This window comes from Cherax quadricarinatus, chromosome 8 (assembly GCF_038502225.1).
Source record: "Cherax quadricarinatus isolate ZL_2023a chromosome 8, ASM3850222v1, whole genome shotgun sequence".
NCBI lineage: Eukaryota > Metazoa > Arthropoda > Malacostraca > Decapoda > Parastacidae > Cherax > Cherax quadricarinatus.
Window position 1 is genome coordinate 26,440,502 of NC_091299.1, and position 17,116 is coordinate 26,457,617.

The window sequence follows — 17,116 nt, forward strand, 5'->3', positions numbered from 1 at the left end:
CATGCTGGTAATATCATACTCTGACGACCTTCACGCTGGTAATATACTCTGACGACCCTCACGCTGGTAATATCATACTCTGACGACCCTCACGCTGGTAATATCATACTCTGACGACCTTCACGCTGGTAATATCATACTCTGACGACCCTCACGCTGGTAATATCATACTCTGACGACCCTCACGCTGGTAATATCATACTCTGACGACCTTCACGCTGGTAATATCATACTCTGACGACCTTCACGCTGGTAATATCATACTCTGACGACCCTCACGCTGGTAATATCATACTCTGACGACCTTCACGCTGGTGATATCATACTCTGACGACCTTCACGCTGGTAATATCATACTCTGACGACCTTCACGCTGGTAATATCATACTCTGACGACCTTCACGCTGGTAATATCATACTCTGACGACCCTCACGCTGGTAATACCATACTCTGACGACCTTCACGCTGGTAATATCATACTCTGACGACCCTCACGCTGGTAATATCATACTCTGACGACCCTCACGCTGGTAATATCATACTCTGACGACCCTCACGCTGGTAATATCATACTCTGACGACCCTCACGCTGGTAATATCATACTCTGACGACCCTCACGCTGGTAATATCATACTCTGACGACCCTCACGCTGGTAATATCATACTCTGACGACCCTCACGCTGGTAATATCATACTCTGACGACCCTCACGCTGGTAATATCATACTCTGACGACCTTCACGCTGGTAATATCATACTCTGACGACCCTCACGCTGGTAATATCATACTCTGACGACCCTCACGCTGGTAATATCATACTCTGACGACCCTCACGCTGGTAATATCATACTCTGACGACCCTCACGCTGGTGATATCATACTCTGACGACCCTCACGCTGGTAATATCATACTCTGACGACCTTCACGCTGGTGATATCATACTCTGACGACCCTCACGCTGGTGATATCATACTCTGACGACCCTCACGCTGGTAATATCATACTCTGACGACCTTCACGCTGGTAATATGCTATTAAATGTGTTTCGCTCGCGTTTACGAAATCTATTACAACATTTTTAATCAATTATTGTGAGTTACTTTGACGTCAGCAGTCTATGGTTGTTATTTATCGTGACTTAATATTTTATTTTTTATTTTTAAACAGGAATTACTGGTGAGGCAGTGAGGACGTCTGGAATGAATGTAAACAATCTCAGATCCTCATCCCACTGATGTCAACATAGTTGCTGAATCTCCTTATATGTGTTGTATAGCGGATCATAGTACCATCCATGTGTTTATATAGAGGATCCCTAGGCCTGTGACTGTATGACGTCACGGGATGCTCCATGAGTGAGCGGGACAGGCTACCTCGGCCTCAGTCGACGCATAGGCATAGTAGAAGGCATGACACGGCAGGCTGGGCTCCCTCCATCTCCCATTACCACAATCTGACAATATATATATCGTTACCATCCAACAAGTGTGTCTACCTTCAACCCTCTTATCTCCTTTTTAAGAACCCCTACGACACTGAATGTTAAGAATCCTCTTAGATCCTTATCCCACTGAATGTAACCCGTTGCTAAGAAGCATTAACCAAGTCCTCTAAATAAACCACCAATCTTATAAGGGTCACCCCTGCAGACAGTCACCCCTGCCTACAGTCGCCCTTGCCGACAGCCACCCATGCGACAGTCACCTCTGCAGTCACCCCTGCCGACAGTCACCCTTGCCGACAGTCACCCCTGCCGACAGCCACCCCTGCCGACAGTCACCCTTGCTGACAGTCAACCTTGCTGACAGTCGCCCTTGCAGACAGTTACCCCTGCCGACATTCACCCCTGCTGACAGTCACCCTTGCTGACAATTACCCCTGCCAACAGTCACCTCTGCTGACAGTCACCCCTGCCGACAGTCACCCCTGCCGACACTCACCCCTGCCGTCACCCCTGCCGACAGTCACCCATACCGACAGTCACCCCTGCATACAGTTACCCCTGTCGACAGTCACCCATACCGACAGTCACCCCTGCAGTCACCCCTGCCGATACTCACCCCTGCCGTCACCCCTGCCGACAGTCACCCATACCGACAGTCACCCCTGCCGACAGTCACCCTTGCTGACAGTCACCCCTGCAAACAGTCACCCCTGCCGACAGTCACTCCTGCCGACACTCACCCCTGCCTACAGTCACCCTTGCTGACAGTCACCCTTGCTGACAGTCACCCTTGCTGACAGTCACCTCGCAATGCGATGTAAATGGTATAAAATACCGCCAAGTTGAAGATTAAAACAGTTGGGTATCTTCATTGCTGCAGTGTTTCACCTACACAATGTTTCACCTACACAATGTTTCACCTACACAATGTTTCACCTACACAATGTTTCACCTACACAATGTTTCACCTACACAATGTTTCACCTACACAATGTTTCACCTACACAGTAGATTTCTTCAGTCAAATACAGAGGCAGCAGGTGTAGTGGTGAAGTGAAGATGATGTTAACAGTCCAACAACCTTGGAGAAAAGGTATTTGAGGTGGTCAGTCCCTCAGCCTGGACAGTACAGCATATGCTCGAAGAAGTGGCTTGTATGCGGGGTGTTGCTAATATATGGACCCGATCGTGAAATATACTGTGCTGAAACTGGGTCCATCAGTTTGGAACACCCTGTACTTAAATCAGGTGTGTGGAAGTAGCAGGAGGCGGAGTCACCAGTGTACTTATCTACTAGTGTAAAGTAGGTCAGGACTGTAGGTTAGACAAGCGTAGATCCCAAGATGCTGTAACTGTGAGGTGTAACTGGCGGTGCGCATCACAGTTACGACTTTCAGGTGTCCAGACCGCTGTCAAGGGATGACAGCTACATACCTCCACTACCTGTTAACTGGTTTTCGGATAAATGAAGGCAGTTACACTGTCAGCTGTGTTGGTCCGAGCTGCTGACAGTCGAGCGTTTATCTGCGGTGTTGATAGTCATTCATATTAGCTGGGTGTCTGGACCTGTGAGATTTATAGGGGCCAGGTGAATGTAAGAGGCAAACCTCGATAAGAAAGAAGAAGAGGAGGAGGAAGAGGAGGAGGAAGAGGAGGAAGGAGAGATGTACCCGACCAGACAATCTAATCCAGCCTTCACAAGCTATCCCAAATATCTGGTATTAAGGCAACAACACCCACCAATGAGGTGTATTGAGCACCTGTCAGGGAGGGGTCTATAGATCATGGGGGAGGGTCGTTCGATCACGGAGGAGGGGTCGGAGGTTCATGGGGAGGGGTCGTATGTGTGTGTGTGTGTGTGTGTGTGTTTGTGTGTGTTAGCCGACTGCTATGGGTCTACCTGGCGGGTGAACGCCCCCGTGGGTCAACGCCCCCGTGGCCCAGTCTTTGACCAAGCGTCCTGTCTGGGGCCGTATCCAGGAGAAAATTAATATCGCTAACAATCAGTGTATCTTTTGACGTAATCTAAAAAATATATCCACAGCTCTTTCTCTCACCTCAGAGATTTTTAGATTTTGCCCCCGAAGTGGCAAGTTTACTGAGCACTCCATACCCACCGTGTGGACGGTAGCGCAACAGTATATGGATACACAAGACCTAGGAACAAGGGTCGTCAAGCGTTTACAGGAATACATCTGGACTTACATCTACACTTGACTTATTTATTGCAAGTAATTTTAGGGATTGTGCTTTATATGATTCTATCCTGTTTAAGTTTCTTGTATAGTTAATATTTGTGTACCTATTATTGTAATAGGTAAATAACTCCTATTATATATCCTTTTACTGTAAATGATTTTCACACAGTTGAGTTACCAGTTTTAACGTTTCAGGTTATAATTATGACTGATTTCTACTGTAACTTACAGCTGTGTGTTAAATAACTAAATATTACAAGGCCCGTAATGGAAATAAATCACAATGACTTTTCTGGTTTATTCTAGGTAATTTAGATATATATTACTATTATGCAAATATCACGAACAAGCGATTCAAGATGCAAAACAATCACGGGAGGAGTTGAATGACAGCTCTAGGTCTTTCGTCCTACAATCAACACATCATCAGGAGCTCGCAGTGTTACGGAAAAGAGGAGGTCCAAGCAAATACGATAACAGGGAACGCTTTTCCTGGAGCAACGCCGTTCCTTGTCTTAGTATCTGCTTGGACCTCCTCTTGTCTGCAACATTGCAAGCTCCTGACGATGTGTTGATGCAGCACGAGAGGCCTAGAGCTATCATTCAACTCTCCTGGTGGTTGTTTTGCATGTTACTATGTATAAATGTACTTATTGGAGCCTGTACCTAAATAAACTTACTAAGTCAGAGAAAGGAAAGAAAGAACAAAGAGCCACAATACCGTGACTGGAACAATACACAAATAACCAGCACATAGGAGAGAGAAACTTATGACGATGTTTCGGTCCGACTTGGTCCATTAACTAGTCAAACACTAGCACACGAAGGTAAGGGAGCTACAAGTTTCTTTCTCCTGTGTGCGGGTTATGTGTGTAAAGGAAAGAAAATCTGGGTTGAGTGTTGAGCGAGGCGAGACGTGTGTCCCGACCCTGTTGACCAAGCAGTGAATGGATACCCGGTGCCTTGGCAGTGACCTATGTTTACCACACTAAAACAAGTTAGTTTACATTTAGTTTACAAGAAAGCTGTAAAAACGTTAAATATATAAAGGTGATGGTGGTCAGTGGAGTCTTCCCAAAAATAACCTAGCTTGACTATGGAAGTTAGGTTAGGTTAGATTTGTCAGGTAACAGGAAAAGTGCTTCCTGACGCGGGTCTTAGACATATGATGACCCGCAGCTGGAGATTTTGGTCAACTGACCGAAGCCTTTCTCTGGCTTACAGGTCCACCCCTTTAAAATATGGAAGTGGTGGAAGACACGTGTGTGTTACAGGTGTTCCTGTGGTAGTGTTAGGTAGTCTCACAAACTGCTTGAGGGGCCCATCATCTAGGTCATAAACACTTTTTGTAGAGCACTCTTATGTTGTGACAACATTTCGCTCTATTTTGAGCTTTATCAAGTGGCTCTATAATAATAAAAATAATAATAATAAAATTATTATTATTATTATTATCTTTATTTACTGCAAGTCCATGTACAAGGCATATAGACCACAGCTGACATCAGTGACATACTACTACATGTATATATAAAGTCGCTTGTATGCTGAGTATTTCGGGCAAATTAGGTCAGTTTTGTCCCAGGATGCGACTCACACCAGTCCACTAACACCCAGGTACCATTTTAAACTGATGGGTGAACAGGGACAGGGACAGCAGGTGTTTTATGGAAACACGTCCCTAATGTTTACCAGCCGTACCGAAGGAGATTCGAACCCAGGACCTCAGTGTGTGAGCTGAGTGCGCCAGCGATCGAGCTACGGGTCACCTACGTAGTGAAACCTGACAATAAAGCTTGCTTTAGCTCAAGATGTTTCGCACTCTCTGTGCGTCGTCAGGAGCTACGCAATGTTGCAAGACTAACAACAGATTAGGATTAAGACGACGAGAGCTGTCGTGAGATGGGAAGGAAGAAGGATAAGGAAGGATGGAAATAACTGGAAAAGGATGGGAAGGAGAGGAAGAGGAGGAATCAAGGCAAGTGGCCCAACCACTTTGGGATATGTGGTACCGAAGTACTGGAAGCGTAGATGGAGAGGCTTGAATGATGACGTTGCTTGGTTCTCTAGGAGAGGATGGCGAAGGCAGCGGCAGGGGCTGAGACTGTCAGTAGGCAGCAAGCAGGACGAGTTATTTTTTCATTAATGCTGTTATCAATGTGTGAAATTTTGTTTTAGAGAGTTGTATCACATTTATGGGAGCTCTGTAGAAGAGTTCGTTGGTTTGAAGTTGGTGGATTATCTGTTCGACTTTAGGGTATGGCGTTTCGTCGGTGGTGTACGTTGCAGTTTTGTCTTTGAGATGTTGGGCGAGTTCTAGGCGATCCATTGGGCTGGGGCAATGCTTCATGGTGTAGAACATGAGTCCTTTGTGTTTAGCCTATAGTGTGCCAGGTAATCGACGTGGTCGAGGTGGAGAAGGCGGTGGTGAAGTTGAGGAAGGTGGTGGTGCTTCGTTTTCAGCTTCAGTAGGCGAATTAGATGTTTCTGGTGGCAAGGCTTCTGATTGGTTGGATTCAGTAAAGGGTGGTGGCGGTGTAGGCTTCTCATTGGTCGCTGTTGGATTGACGTCACTAGTTGGTGGTGTTGATGGAACTTCTGCAGAAGAGTTGGTGATTAAGTCCTTGGTGAATTTGAGAATTTCTTCAGAAGGTGGAGATGCTGGAAATGTAAATGATGGCATGTTATTTGATGCAAATAACTCGTTGATGGTAGAGTTAAAGGATCCAGGTACAGCCATGTTTTGCATGTGAGCGTATAGTAGACAGTAATGAATCTTCGTTACGTCACATGCTGGAGGAGTGATGATAGTGGTGATGGAGGCGGGCTGAGTAGATGCTTGAAGTAATTTTGTAGTGTCAGCTTGCAATTTTGCAATTGCGGCATACGTTGGTGTGTTGTTGGTAGATTTTTTCTTTGTTGCATCTTGTTGTTTCTTCATAATATCCTTTCTTGTAGGACATTTTGCTGCTAATGTATGGTGATCATTACTTTTGCAGTTTAAACACGCTGGTTGTGTTGGAGCAGCAGCGGTGCAGGAACTGAAGGTGTGTCCCTCACTACCACATGTAGTGCAGAACTTCTTGTCTTTTACTGGACATGTCTTGGTGGTGTGAAGATAAGAATAGCAGTTCCAGCAATGTTGGATGTAGTGGTATATCTCTGCTTCTATGTAGGTGGGACTGATGTAGTAGTAGTAAACAGCAAGACCTTCGTTCAGAGCAGTGGCAGCCATGTTCACGTCGGTAAAGGTGACCTTGAGCATAGACGATGCATTCGGAATTTTGGTAATGCTATCAACAGTAGCCCAAGTATTTTGCGTTTCAATCGATGACTTGAGTTCAGCAATTGATTGAGAAGTCAGAATCTTGTCCAGTTTTTTTAGGAATACTGATTTTCTTGCCCTGAGGGCAGGAGAGAATGTAACAGTAAATCCTTGAGCAGTAAGAGTAGTGGTGGCTTCTGTGGTGAGTAACTTCTTTGCTTCAGCATCATCGTGACATACAACAATGAATGCTTCTTTCAGTGACAAAATAGCATTGAATTTCACTTGCAATGCTTCCTGCACAACAGTTGCAAGAGCAAGCTTCGTTGAATCATCAACGGTACCACTTTTTGGCTTCATCTTTACACGATTTGCGTAGCTCATCGTGTAAGTTAAGAAGATTACGCTGGTAAAGATTCCCCTCCCCAACGGGGATCGTAGGGAGACTGAATAAGTAAGGAGAGCTGCTATGACCTGCCGAGGCGAGAGTCAAGAGCAGAATCCTGTCTGTCGAGTGTCTGTCTGCGTGATTTCAACAACAGATAGTAGAGGGAAAATTCTCTCTGAGTCAAGGCAGAAGCGTCAGGTCGTGTCACCAGACTGTGCCACGGCCTGACGCTTCATGCTTCTGCCTTGCTTCAGACATCGTTTTTCTCCTACTATATGTTGCTAGTCTTGCAACACTGCGTAGCTCCTGACGACGACGCAGTGTGCGAACGATCTTGAGTTAAAGATTTCCATCCCCATGTGACTTGTTCTGCACGCGCGCGCACGCACACGCGCGCACACACACACACACACACACACACACACACACACACACACACACACACACACACACACACACACACACACACACACACACACACACACACACCTCATGCATCAACATGTTAGAGACACTACCAGAGAGAGAGGAGAGGATGAACCAGCAAGGTTGGACCTTGTATTCACCATGAGTAGTTCGGACATCGAGGGTATCATGTATGAAAGGCCCCTGGGAGCTAGTGATCATGTGGTTCTGTGCTTCGACTACATAGTTGAGCTCCAAGTGGAGAGAGTAGCAGGAATAGGCTGGGAAAAACCAAACTACAAAAGGGGGAACTACTCAGGCATGAGGAACTTCCTTCAAGACATTCAGTGGGAGAGGGAACTGACAGGAAAACCAGTACAAGAAATGATGGACTATGTAGCAACAAAATGCAAGGAGGCAGAGGAGAGGTTTGTTCCCAAGGGAAACAGAAATAATGGGAAGAACAGAACGAGTCCTTGGTTCACCCAAAGGTGTAGGGAGGAAAAAACTAGGTGTACTAGAGAATGAAAAAGGTACAGAAGACAGAGAACTCAGGAAAATAAAGAAATCAGCCGAAGAGCCAGAAACGAATATGCACAGATAAGAAGGGAGGCTCAGAGACAATATGAAAATGACATAGCATCAAAAGTAAAGACTGACCCGAAGCTGTTGTACAGCCACATCAGGAGGAAAACAACAGTCAAGGACCAGGTAATCAGACTGAGGAAGGGTGATGGGGAATTCACAAGAAACGACCGAGAGGTATGTCAGGAGCTCAACACAAGATTTAAAGAGGTATTTACAGTGGAAACCAGTAGGACTCCAAGAAATCAGAACAGGGGGGCACACCAGCAAGTGCTGGATGAGGTACATATAACCAAGGAGGAGGTGAAGAAGCTGCTATGCGAACTTGACACCTCAAAGGCGGTGGGACCAGACAACATCTCTCCATGGGTCCTTAAAGAGGGAGCAGAGATATTGTGTGATCCATTAACAAAGATCTTCAACACATCATTTGAAACTGGGCAACTCCCTGAGGTATGGAAAATGGCAAATGTAGTCCCAATTTTTAAAAAGGGAGACAGACATGAGGCACTAAACTACAGACCTGTATCTCTAACGTGTATAGTATGCAAGGTCATGGAGAAGATCATCAGGAGGAGAGTGGTGGGGCACCTGGAAAGAAACAAGTGTATAATTGACAACCAGCACGGTTTCAGGGAAGGAAAATCCTGTGTCACAAACCTACTAGAGTTTTATGACAAGGTGACAGAAGTAAGACAAGAGAGAGAGGGGTGGATCGACTGCGTATTTTTGGACTGCAAGAAGGCTTTCGACACAGTTCCTCACAAGAGGTTACTGCAAAAGCTAGAGGACCAGGCACACATAACAGGAAAGGCACTGCAATGGATCAGAGAATATCTGACAGGGAGGAAACAACGAGTCATGGTACGCGACGAGGTGTCAGAGTGGGCGCCTGTGACAAGCGGGGTTCCACAGGGGTCAGTCCTAGGGCCTGTGCTGTTCTTGGTATACGTGAACGACATAACGGAAGGGATAGACTCAGAAGTGTCCTTGTTTGCAGACGATGTGAAGTTAATGAGAAGAATCGAATCGGACGAGGATCAGGCAGGACTACAAAGAGATCTGGACAGGCTACAAGCCTGGTCCAGCAACTGGCTCCTTGAATTTAACCCTGCCAAATGCAAAGTCATGAAGATTGGGGAAGGGCAAAGAAGACCGCAGACACAATATAGTTTAGATGGCCAAAGACTGCAAACCTCACTCAAGGAAAAAGATCTGGGGGTGAGTATAACACCGAGCATATCTCCTGAGGCGCACATCAATCAGATAACTGCTGCAGCATACGGGCGCCTGGCAAACCTACGGATAGCGTTCCGATACCTTAGTAAGGATTCGTTTAAGACTCTGTACACCATCTACGTCAGGCCCATACTGGAGTATGCAGCACCAGTTTGGAATCCACACCTAGTCAAGCACGTCAAGAAATTAGAGAAAGTGCAAAGGTTTGCAACAAGACTAGTCCCAGAGCTACGGGGATTGTCCTATGAAGAAAGGTTGAGGGAAATCGGCCTGACGACACTGGAGGCCAGGAGGGTCAGGGGAGACATGATAACGACATATAAAATACTGCGCGGAATAGACGAGGTGGACAAAGACGGGATGTTCCAGAGATGGGACACAGACACAAGAGGTCACAATTGGAAGTTGAAGACTCAGATGAATCAAAGGGATGTTAGGAAGTATTTCTTCAGTCATAGAGTAGTCAGGCCATGGAATAGCCTAGAAAGTGATGTGGTGGAGGCAGGAACCATACATAGTTTTAAGGCGAGGTATGATAGAGCTCATGGGGCAGGGAGAGAGAGAGGACCTAGTAGCAATCAGCGAAGAGGCGGGGCCAGGAGCTGTGACTCGACCCCTGCAACCACAAATAGGTGAGTACAAATAGGTGAGTACACACACACACACACACACACACACACACACACACATTATATCGTGTACATGTATAATTTATATATTACACATCATGTGTGTGGCAATTTATACATAATAACACTCTCCTTTCAGACCACAGTCGCCTATTGCCGTCATGGATTCAGACGAGTACAGGAAACGAGGTATGTATTGTCTGTTCGTACCTTTGTATGCATGTCTTTCTGCATATCTGTTTGGTTTCCAGGGTAAGATAAGATAAGATAAGATAAGATTTCGTTCGGATTTTTAACCCCGGAGGGTTAGCCACCCAGGATAACCCAAGAAAGTCAGTGCGTCATCGAGGACTGTCTAACTTATTTCCATTGGGGTCCTTAATCTTGTCCCCCAGGATGCGACCCACACCAGTCGACTAACACCCAGGTACCTATTTGCTGCTAGGTGAACAGGACAACAGGTGTAAGGAAACGTGTCGAAATGTTTCCCACCCGCAGGGAATCGAACCCGGGCCCTCCGTGTGTGAAGCGGGAGCTTTAGCCACCAGGCCACCGGGCCACCAGGTCCCAAAGATTCTCTTGACCAGGGCCCCGGGAGCCCTCAAGACCTCCCCTGCTGCATCTCACTTATCTCAACCAATAACTTCATTAGAAACCGAAACTTACGCATCTTCCGTGTTCTCCTATCTCCCCTTCCTTTCCCTAGAGGTGGTTAGGGAGTGGGAAGGAAGGGTAGGAAGTGGGAAAGGAAGGTAGAAAGTGGGTAGGGAAAGGGAAGGGAGGGTAGGGAGCTCTGGAATTCGTCATATCATCTTGTCTCTCTCCATCCGGAGGGACCATAGCAAGACGTTCGCACAGGACAGAGGAAATATGATGATGAGTGACAACCCCATCCCCCTCGGGGGACCAACGCTGGGTCACCACCTGGAAAAGTCCCGGACCGGGACAAGACCGGCGAACCTACTACAGTACAATCATATCATCGTTGTCAACCTGACACAGCCGTCACCGGCTGCTTCCTCTTTCTCCATCTCTCCCTCCTAATACTCTTCCCCCTCCCCGTCCTACTCTTCATTTTACATCATCCAGTATTCTCTCAAGTTTCTTCTATTCTTCCTTTATTCACCTGTTTTTCCCCCACGTCCAAACATCGCCACGTTTCCCACATACATAAACAAAAATTAAATTTTAACAAGTTGATTTTCTTACGGTATTCCCAACGTCAGTGTCAGTCCTGGTAAAGTAGTGACACCACCGTGGCAGTGTACGAGGCAGGGTGCCGCTGCTTCAAGTGGTTACTTAGCGGCACTTTAGTCTCTTCATCAGCGACATAACTCATCATCATCATCATCACATATTTATCACCGGAGTGTCGGCACGGGTGCCACCTCCATCACTGGCTCTCTCCTCCACCACATTGAACATAAGAATATAAGAAAGAATGAACACTGCAACAGGCCTACTGACCCATGCGGAGCAGGTCCATGTCCCCCCCCGGATTAGGCCAATGACCCACCCAGTCTGGTCACCTCCACTCAAAGAAGGAGCACGGCACCAGACCCAGCAGCACAAGCTAGTCAGGTCCAACTCACACCCACCCACACCCACTCATGTATTTATCTAACCTATATTTAAAGCTACACAACGTTTTGGCCTCAATAACTGTACCTTGGAGTTTGTTCCACTCATTCACAACTCTATTACCAAACCAGTGCTTTCCTACATCCTTCCTGAATCTGAATTTTTCCAACTTAAAACCATTGCTGCGAGTCTTGTCTTGGCTGGAAATTTTCAGCACGCTATTTACATCCCCTTGATTTATTCCTGTTTTCCATTTATACACCTCGATCATATTCCCCTTAATTCTACACCTTTCGAGAGAGTGCAGATTCAGGGCCCTGAGTCTATCCTCATAGGGAAGATTTCTGATACATGGGATCAACTTTGTCATCCTCCTATGTACGTTTTCCAGAGCATTTATATCCATTCTGTAATACGGTGACCATGTTGAGAAATGTGCTTACCAGCTAAGCTTATTATTTATAAATTTAAATATAGGGAACATTTAGCTGATAAAAGACAGCAAATCGTCTACACAGCCGCCCCTGCAGACGAGATCTTGAATTGTTGTCATGATCATCTCTCAACAGGCGGGAATAGATCATAATTTGTAAGATTATAAATTACCCCTAAGGGGTGTTATGTCAGCATATTTCATTCACTGATTGCTGACAAATTACATACTTGTTTGGACTCAAAAGTCCGCACCTTACTGCCGACTATAGGTTGATTACAAACTCCATGCGACTCAAGAACTGCGCAGTCCCCCGTACTACAAGAAATTCGTAACCTACTTTGCTCTTGTAGCGTGAGCTATGGTGTTCTTCGCACCTTCGACAGATATCAGTGACTTGATAGAAGCTGAAGTGTCCTTGGATGTCCACGTCTTCCATAGTCTAGGAATACGCACACTGGTACACTATGTTCTACAAGATTTGTCTTTATTGTTCACAATCTTATTACTAAAGAAGCTGATCACACTTCTCTTAAGTGTTTATTGTGTTTTATGAGACACTTTGTTCACACTAACGCACAGATCAGTGTTCTTTGTTGACTATCCTGGCATCAGTGTCACTCTCAGTAGAGTCAAAAGTAATCTCAAGACGTCACAGCACCCCACGCCGTCACTGCCCCCAGCACAAAGGAAAAGCTGACCTAGTACTTTTTGCTTCCTTGCCACTTCCTCAATGAAGCAAAGCAGAATGTTTGATTCTTGCTGTCTTAAGCATAGACAACAATATACACTATCTTTACCATGATAATAAAGTGGGAGCAGGATTTTCCTTAATTGTCCTGCTAAGGTAAAAAATGGACTGTCTCTCATTAAACTACACTTTGCAACACATGACCGCACGGAGTGTTGAGCCACGTCACATACTGGTACTGCATCTGGGGTCAATTACTCGCTGTAGCAGTAAACAAGATAGTTGCCCCTTCTGAGAGGGCTGGGCCCCTCAGGGTTGAAAGGGGCTGAAGGGGGCTGATACCCGCCTCCTGGAGAAAATTTCTCCACAGACCAGAACTGAGCAGCATAGTCTAAATGAGGCCTAACCAAGGATGTATAGAGTTAAAGAACAACCTGAAGACTTCTATTATTTACACTTCTAGATATGAAGCCAAGAATTCTGTTAGCTTTATTGCGAACACTAATGCACTGTTGTCTTGGTTTTAGATTACTGCTAACCAGAACCCCTAAATCCTTTTCGCAATCAGTAGTATTAAGATCTACATTATTAGTTTATATGTCGCATGGTTATTTTCCTGTCCAACATTTAGAACTTTGCATTTGTCTATATTAAACTGCATCTGCCACTTCTGCATCAGTCTATTCAAATCATCCTGGAGTGCTCTAGTGTCCTCATTAGAATGAATTGGACGGCCTATTTTGGTGTCATCAGCAAATTTGCTTATGTCGCTATTTATTCCCTCATCTCTGTCGTTTATGTAAATTGTGAACAACAACGGGCCCAACACTGACCCCTGAGGAACACTGCTTGTGACGTGCCCCCATTCTGATTTCTCCCCATTTATGCAAACTCTCTGCTGCCTATTTGTCAGCCATGCCTCTACCCAGGAAAAGATTTATCCTATTCCGTGTGCCTTAAGTTTCCTCAACAGCCTCTGATGTGGAATTCTATCGAAAGCCTTACTGAAGTCCATATACACAATATCATATTCATTACCATGATCTACCTCCTCAAACACCTTAGTGAAAAATATTAGTAAATTCGTAAGACAGGAACGCCTCTTTGTAAAACCGTATTGAGATTCAATAAGCAATCTGTGCCTATCAAGATGGCTACGAATTGCTTCGGCAATTATTGATTCCATAAATTTTCCCACTATGGAGGTAAGGCTTATTGGTCTATAGTTCGAAGCCAAGGACCTGTCACCTGCCTTGTAAATAGGTATTACATTTGCCATTTTCCACTTATCAGGCACTATGCCAGTTTGTAGTGATATGTTAAAAAGATTAGCCAAAGGTATGCTAAGTTCCTCTTTACATTCCTTTAACACCCTTGCAAACAGTTCATCAGGGCCTGGGGATTTGTTAGGTTTTAGTTTCTCCATTTGTCTGAGGACCATGTCACTAGTTACCGCAATCGTGCATAGTTTATTATCGTCCTGTTCTACATAATCTATTATTTCAGGAATATCGCTAGTATTTTCCTGGGTGAAAACTGAGAGGAAGTAGGTATTGAGAATTTCACACACATCCTTATCACTGTCAGTGATCTGACCAGAGTTACTCTTAAGTGGGCCAATCTTGTCCCTAATCTTACTTCTGTATACCTGAAAGAACCCTTTTGGGTTAGTCTTTGAATCCCTTGCGACCTTAGCCTCATAATCCCTTTTTGCTTTTCTTATTCCTTTCTTCATTTCTCTCTTTAATTGAATATATTGATTTCTTAACTGCCCATCCCTCGTTTGATACGCCTATATATGCCTCTCTTTTGACCAATGAGATGTTTTAATCTATTGTTCATCCACTTGGGATCATTTTTGTTAGATCTAATTTCCCTACTCGGAACAAAAGTTGTCTGGGTAGCTAGAACTATGCTCTGAAAAACGTCATATTGGCAACCAAGATCACCTACCTGACTCAGTCATGTAGTCCCAATTTAGCCCCATCCCCCACAGGTAATTTTTCAGTCCCATGAAGTCGGCCAAACGAAAATCTGAGACAGAGATTTGATTGCAGTTATCTGGGTGATTCAATGATATATTGAAACTAAGTGATTTGTGATCACTTTCCTCAAGCTCATCATTAACCTCAAGATTATTAATCAGTTACTCTTTGTTGGCAAGAACCAAGTCAAACAGATTGTTTCTTCTAGTTGGTTCTGTCACAACCTGTTCTAAAAAGCAATCCTGAACCGTATCAAGAAAGTCACTAGACTCATGATTTCCTGTCATATTGTTCCAGTCAGTTTGTCTAAAGTTAAAATCTCCCATTATCACAACATTTTCATATCTAGATGCCTTATGAATTTCGTCCCATAACAGCTTACTGCACTCCCTATCAAGGTTTGGGGACCTATAAATCACACCCAAAATTAATTTGTTAGGACCCTCGAGAAACTGTAGCCAAACAGATTCTGGGTTCGATGTTTCTAATCTTATATCATGTTTAAGACAACAATTTAAATTATCTCTGACATACATCGCCACTCCACAACCCTTCCTGTTGACCCTATCAGTGTGGAATAGTTTATAACCCTGTATGTTGCATTCAGAAGGCATTTCTCTATCTTTCAGGTTGAACCAGGTCTCTGTTATACCAATAATATCTATATATTACCCGCACTTGCAAGTAATTTTAACTCGTCTATCTTATTTCTTAGACTTACTATTTGTATAGTAAACCTTAAGGGAGCTAGTCACTCGTTGCCCTCTACTATCTCTCTTTTGTTTATTGATCAGTTGATTTGCCATTACTAGCAACTTTATTTTGAATATTGTCTTTTAAACATATCCCTGAGGTATTTATGTCAGAACTCTTAATACATCACTCCTCACAGAAACTTTCCCCTTCTAACTCGCTTACAATAATACAGCAGCATTTATGTAAGCAGCATTTATGTAAGTATTATATAGAACAGGATAGCGAAAGAGCTAGCTTAGGTTAGTAAAAGTTTGTCAGGAAACAGGACAAGTGTTTCCTGACGCGGGTCTTAGTCATATGATAACCCACAGCTGGAGATTTTGGTCATCTGACCGAGGCCTTCCAATAGAGGTATGTACACTATAAATTTTCAAGCAGAGTGCCGGTGAGCCAGTATGTAGGAATTAAGACCATTATCTATTTTGAGTGACTGCCGCCTGCACTCTCACTCGCCAATATACTTCACAAGATTTGCATGTATATTCTCTGCAGGTTTTCTCTCTGCTCAGACTATACCATGCAACTCACACCATACAATAGTCTCTCTTATCAAATTCTTTTATATAGTGAGATTTTTTGTATACAAATGCTGTAAAAAAAAAGGTCATCTCAAAATAAAAGGATTTCGGATTAGATTTTGCCACCGAAGTTGCTAGTTTGTTGTGGTCCCCAGACCCATCCTGTGGACGCTAGTGAAGACCATATGATACACAAAAGGCCTAGGAACTAAGCCCCATAAAAATGACAGGCACTTGAAAAGACCTTCAAAAAACACGCCATATAATTTTTGGATAAATACTTCTAGTTACAATAGAGAGAGCAGCTTTATAAGCGACCTGACCGGACATACACCCAGAAGTGTATATATCTCAGTGTATATACACCAAGAAGTATATATATCTCAGTGTATATACACCAAGAAGTGTATATATATATATATATATATATATATATATATATTGGTGTATATATCTCAGTGTATATACACCCAGAAGTGTATATATCTCTGTGTATATACACCCAGAAGTGTATATATCTCTGTGTATATACACCCAGAAGTGTATATATCTCAGTGTATATACACCCAGAAGTGTATATATCTCTGTGTATATACACCGGGAGTTTACATTTAGTCAGTATTTTAGGCATTAAAATATTCTTGGTGGACAAGTAACGTGCGCAATTAATTACCTTTAGGCCCAAAGGGTCGTTAATTCTACATTCTAATTCATAGCCTTTAAACCCCATTCCCCTCAAGGGAGGTTCCTTGATGCTGGTGAAGGGCTCTTGATCTGAGGAATTGGACCTGTGCTCGAGTTCCCATCCCCTCCCTACAGGCGCTGTATAATTCCTATGGTTTTAGCGCTCACCCATTATAATAACAATTTAAACCCCGTTAACCAGCCACCCCACAACCCCACCAGTAGACGGCGACTGTGGTGACAACCCCACCAGTAGACGGTGACTGTGGTGACAACCGCACCAGTAGACGGTGACTGTGGTGACAACCCCA

The 17,116-nt window shown here is 44.4% G+C and overlaps 1 protein-coding gene across 1 annotated transcript in view; it reads left to right on the forward strand.

Annotated features, from left to right (window-relative positions):
• The window catches only part of Hdc (histidine decarboxylase), a gene marked incomplete at its 3' end in the record, with an annotated part of 206,894 nt that overhangs the window by 95,565 nt on the left and 94,213 nt on the right, over positions 1–17,116 (forward strand). Inside the window, 1 exon segment of the mRNA XM_070082974.1 lies at positions 10,297–10,346. Within this exon segment, the coding sequence (XP_069939075.1) occupies positions 10,297–10,346 (50 nt within the window).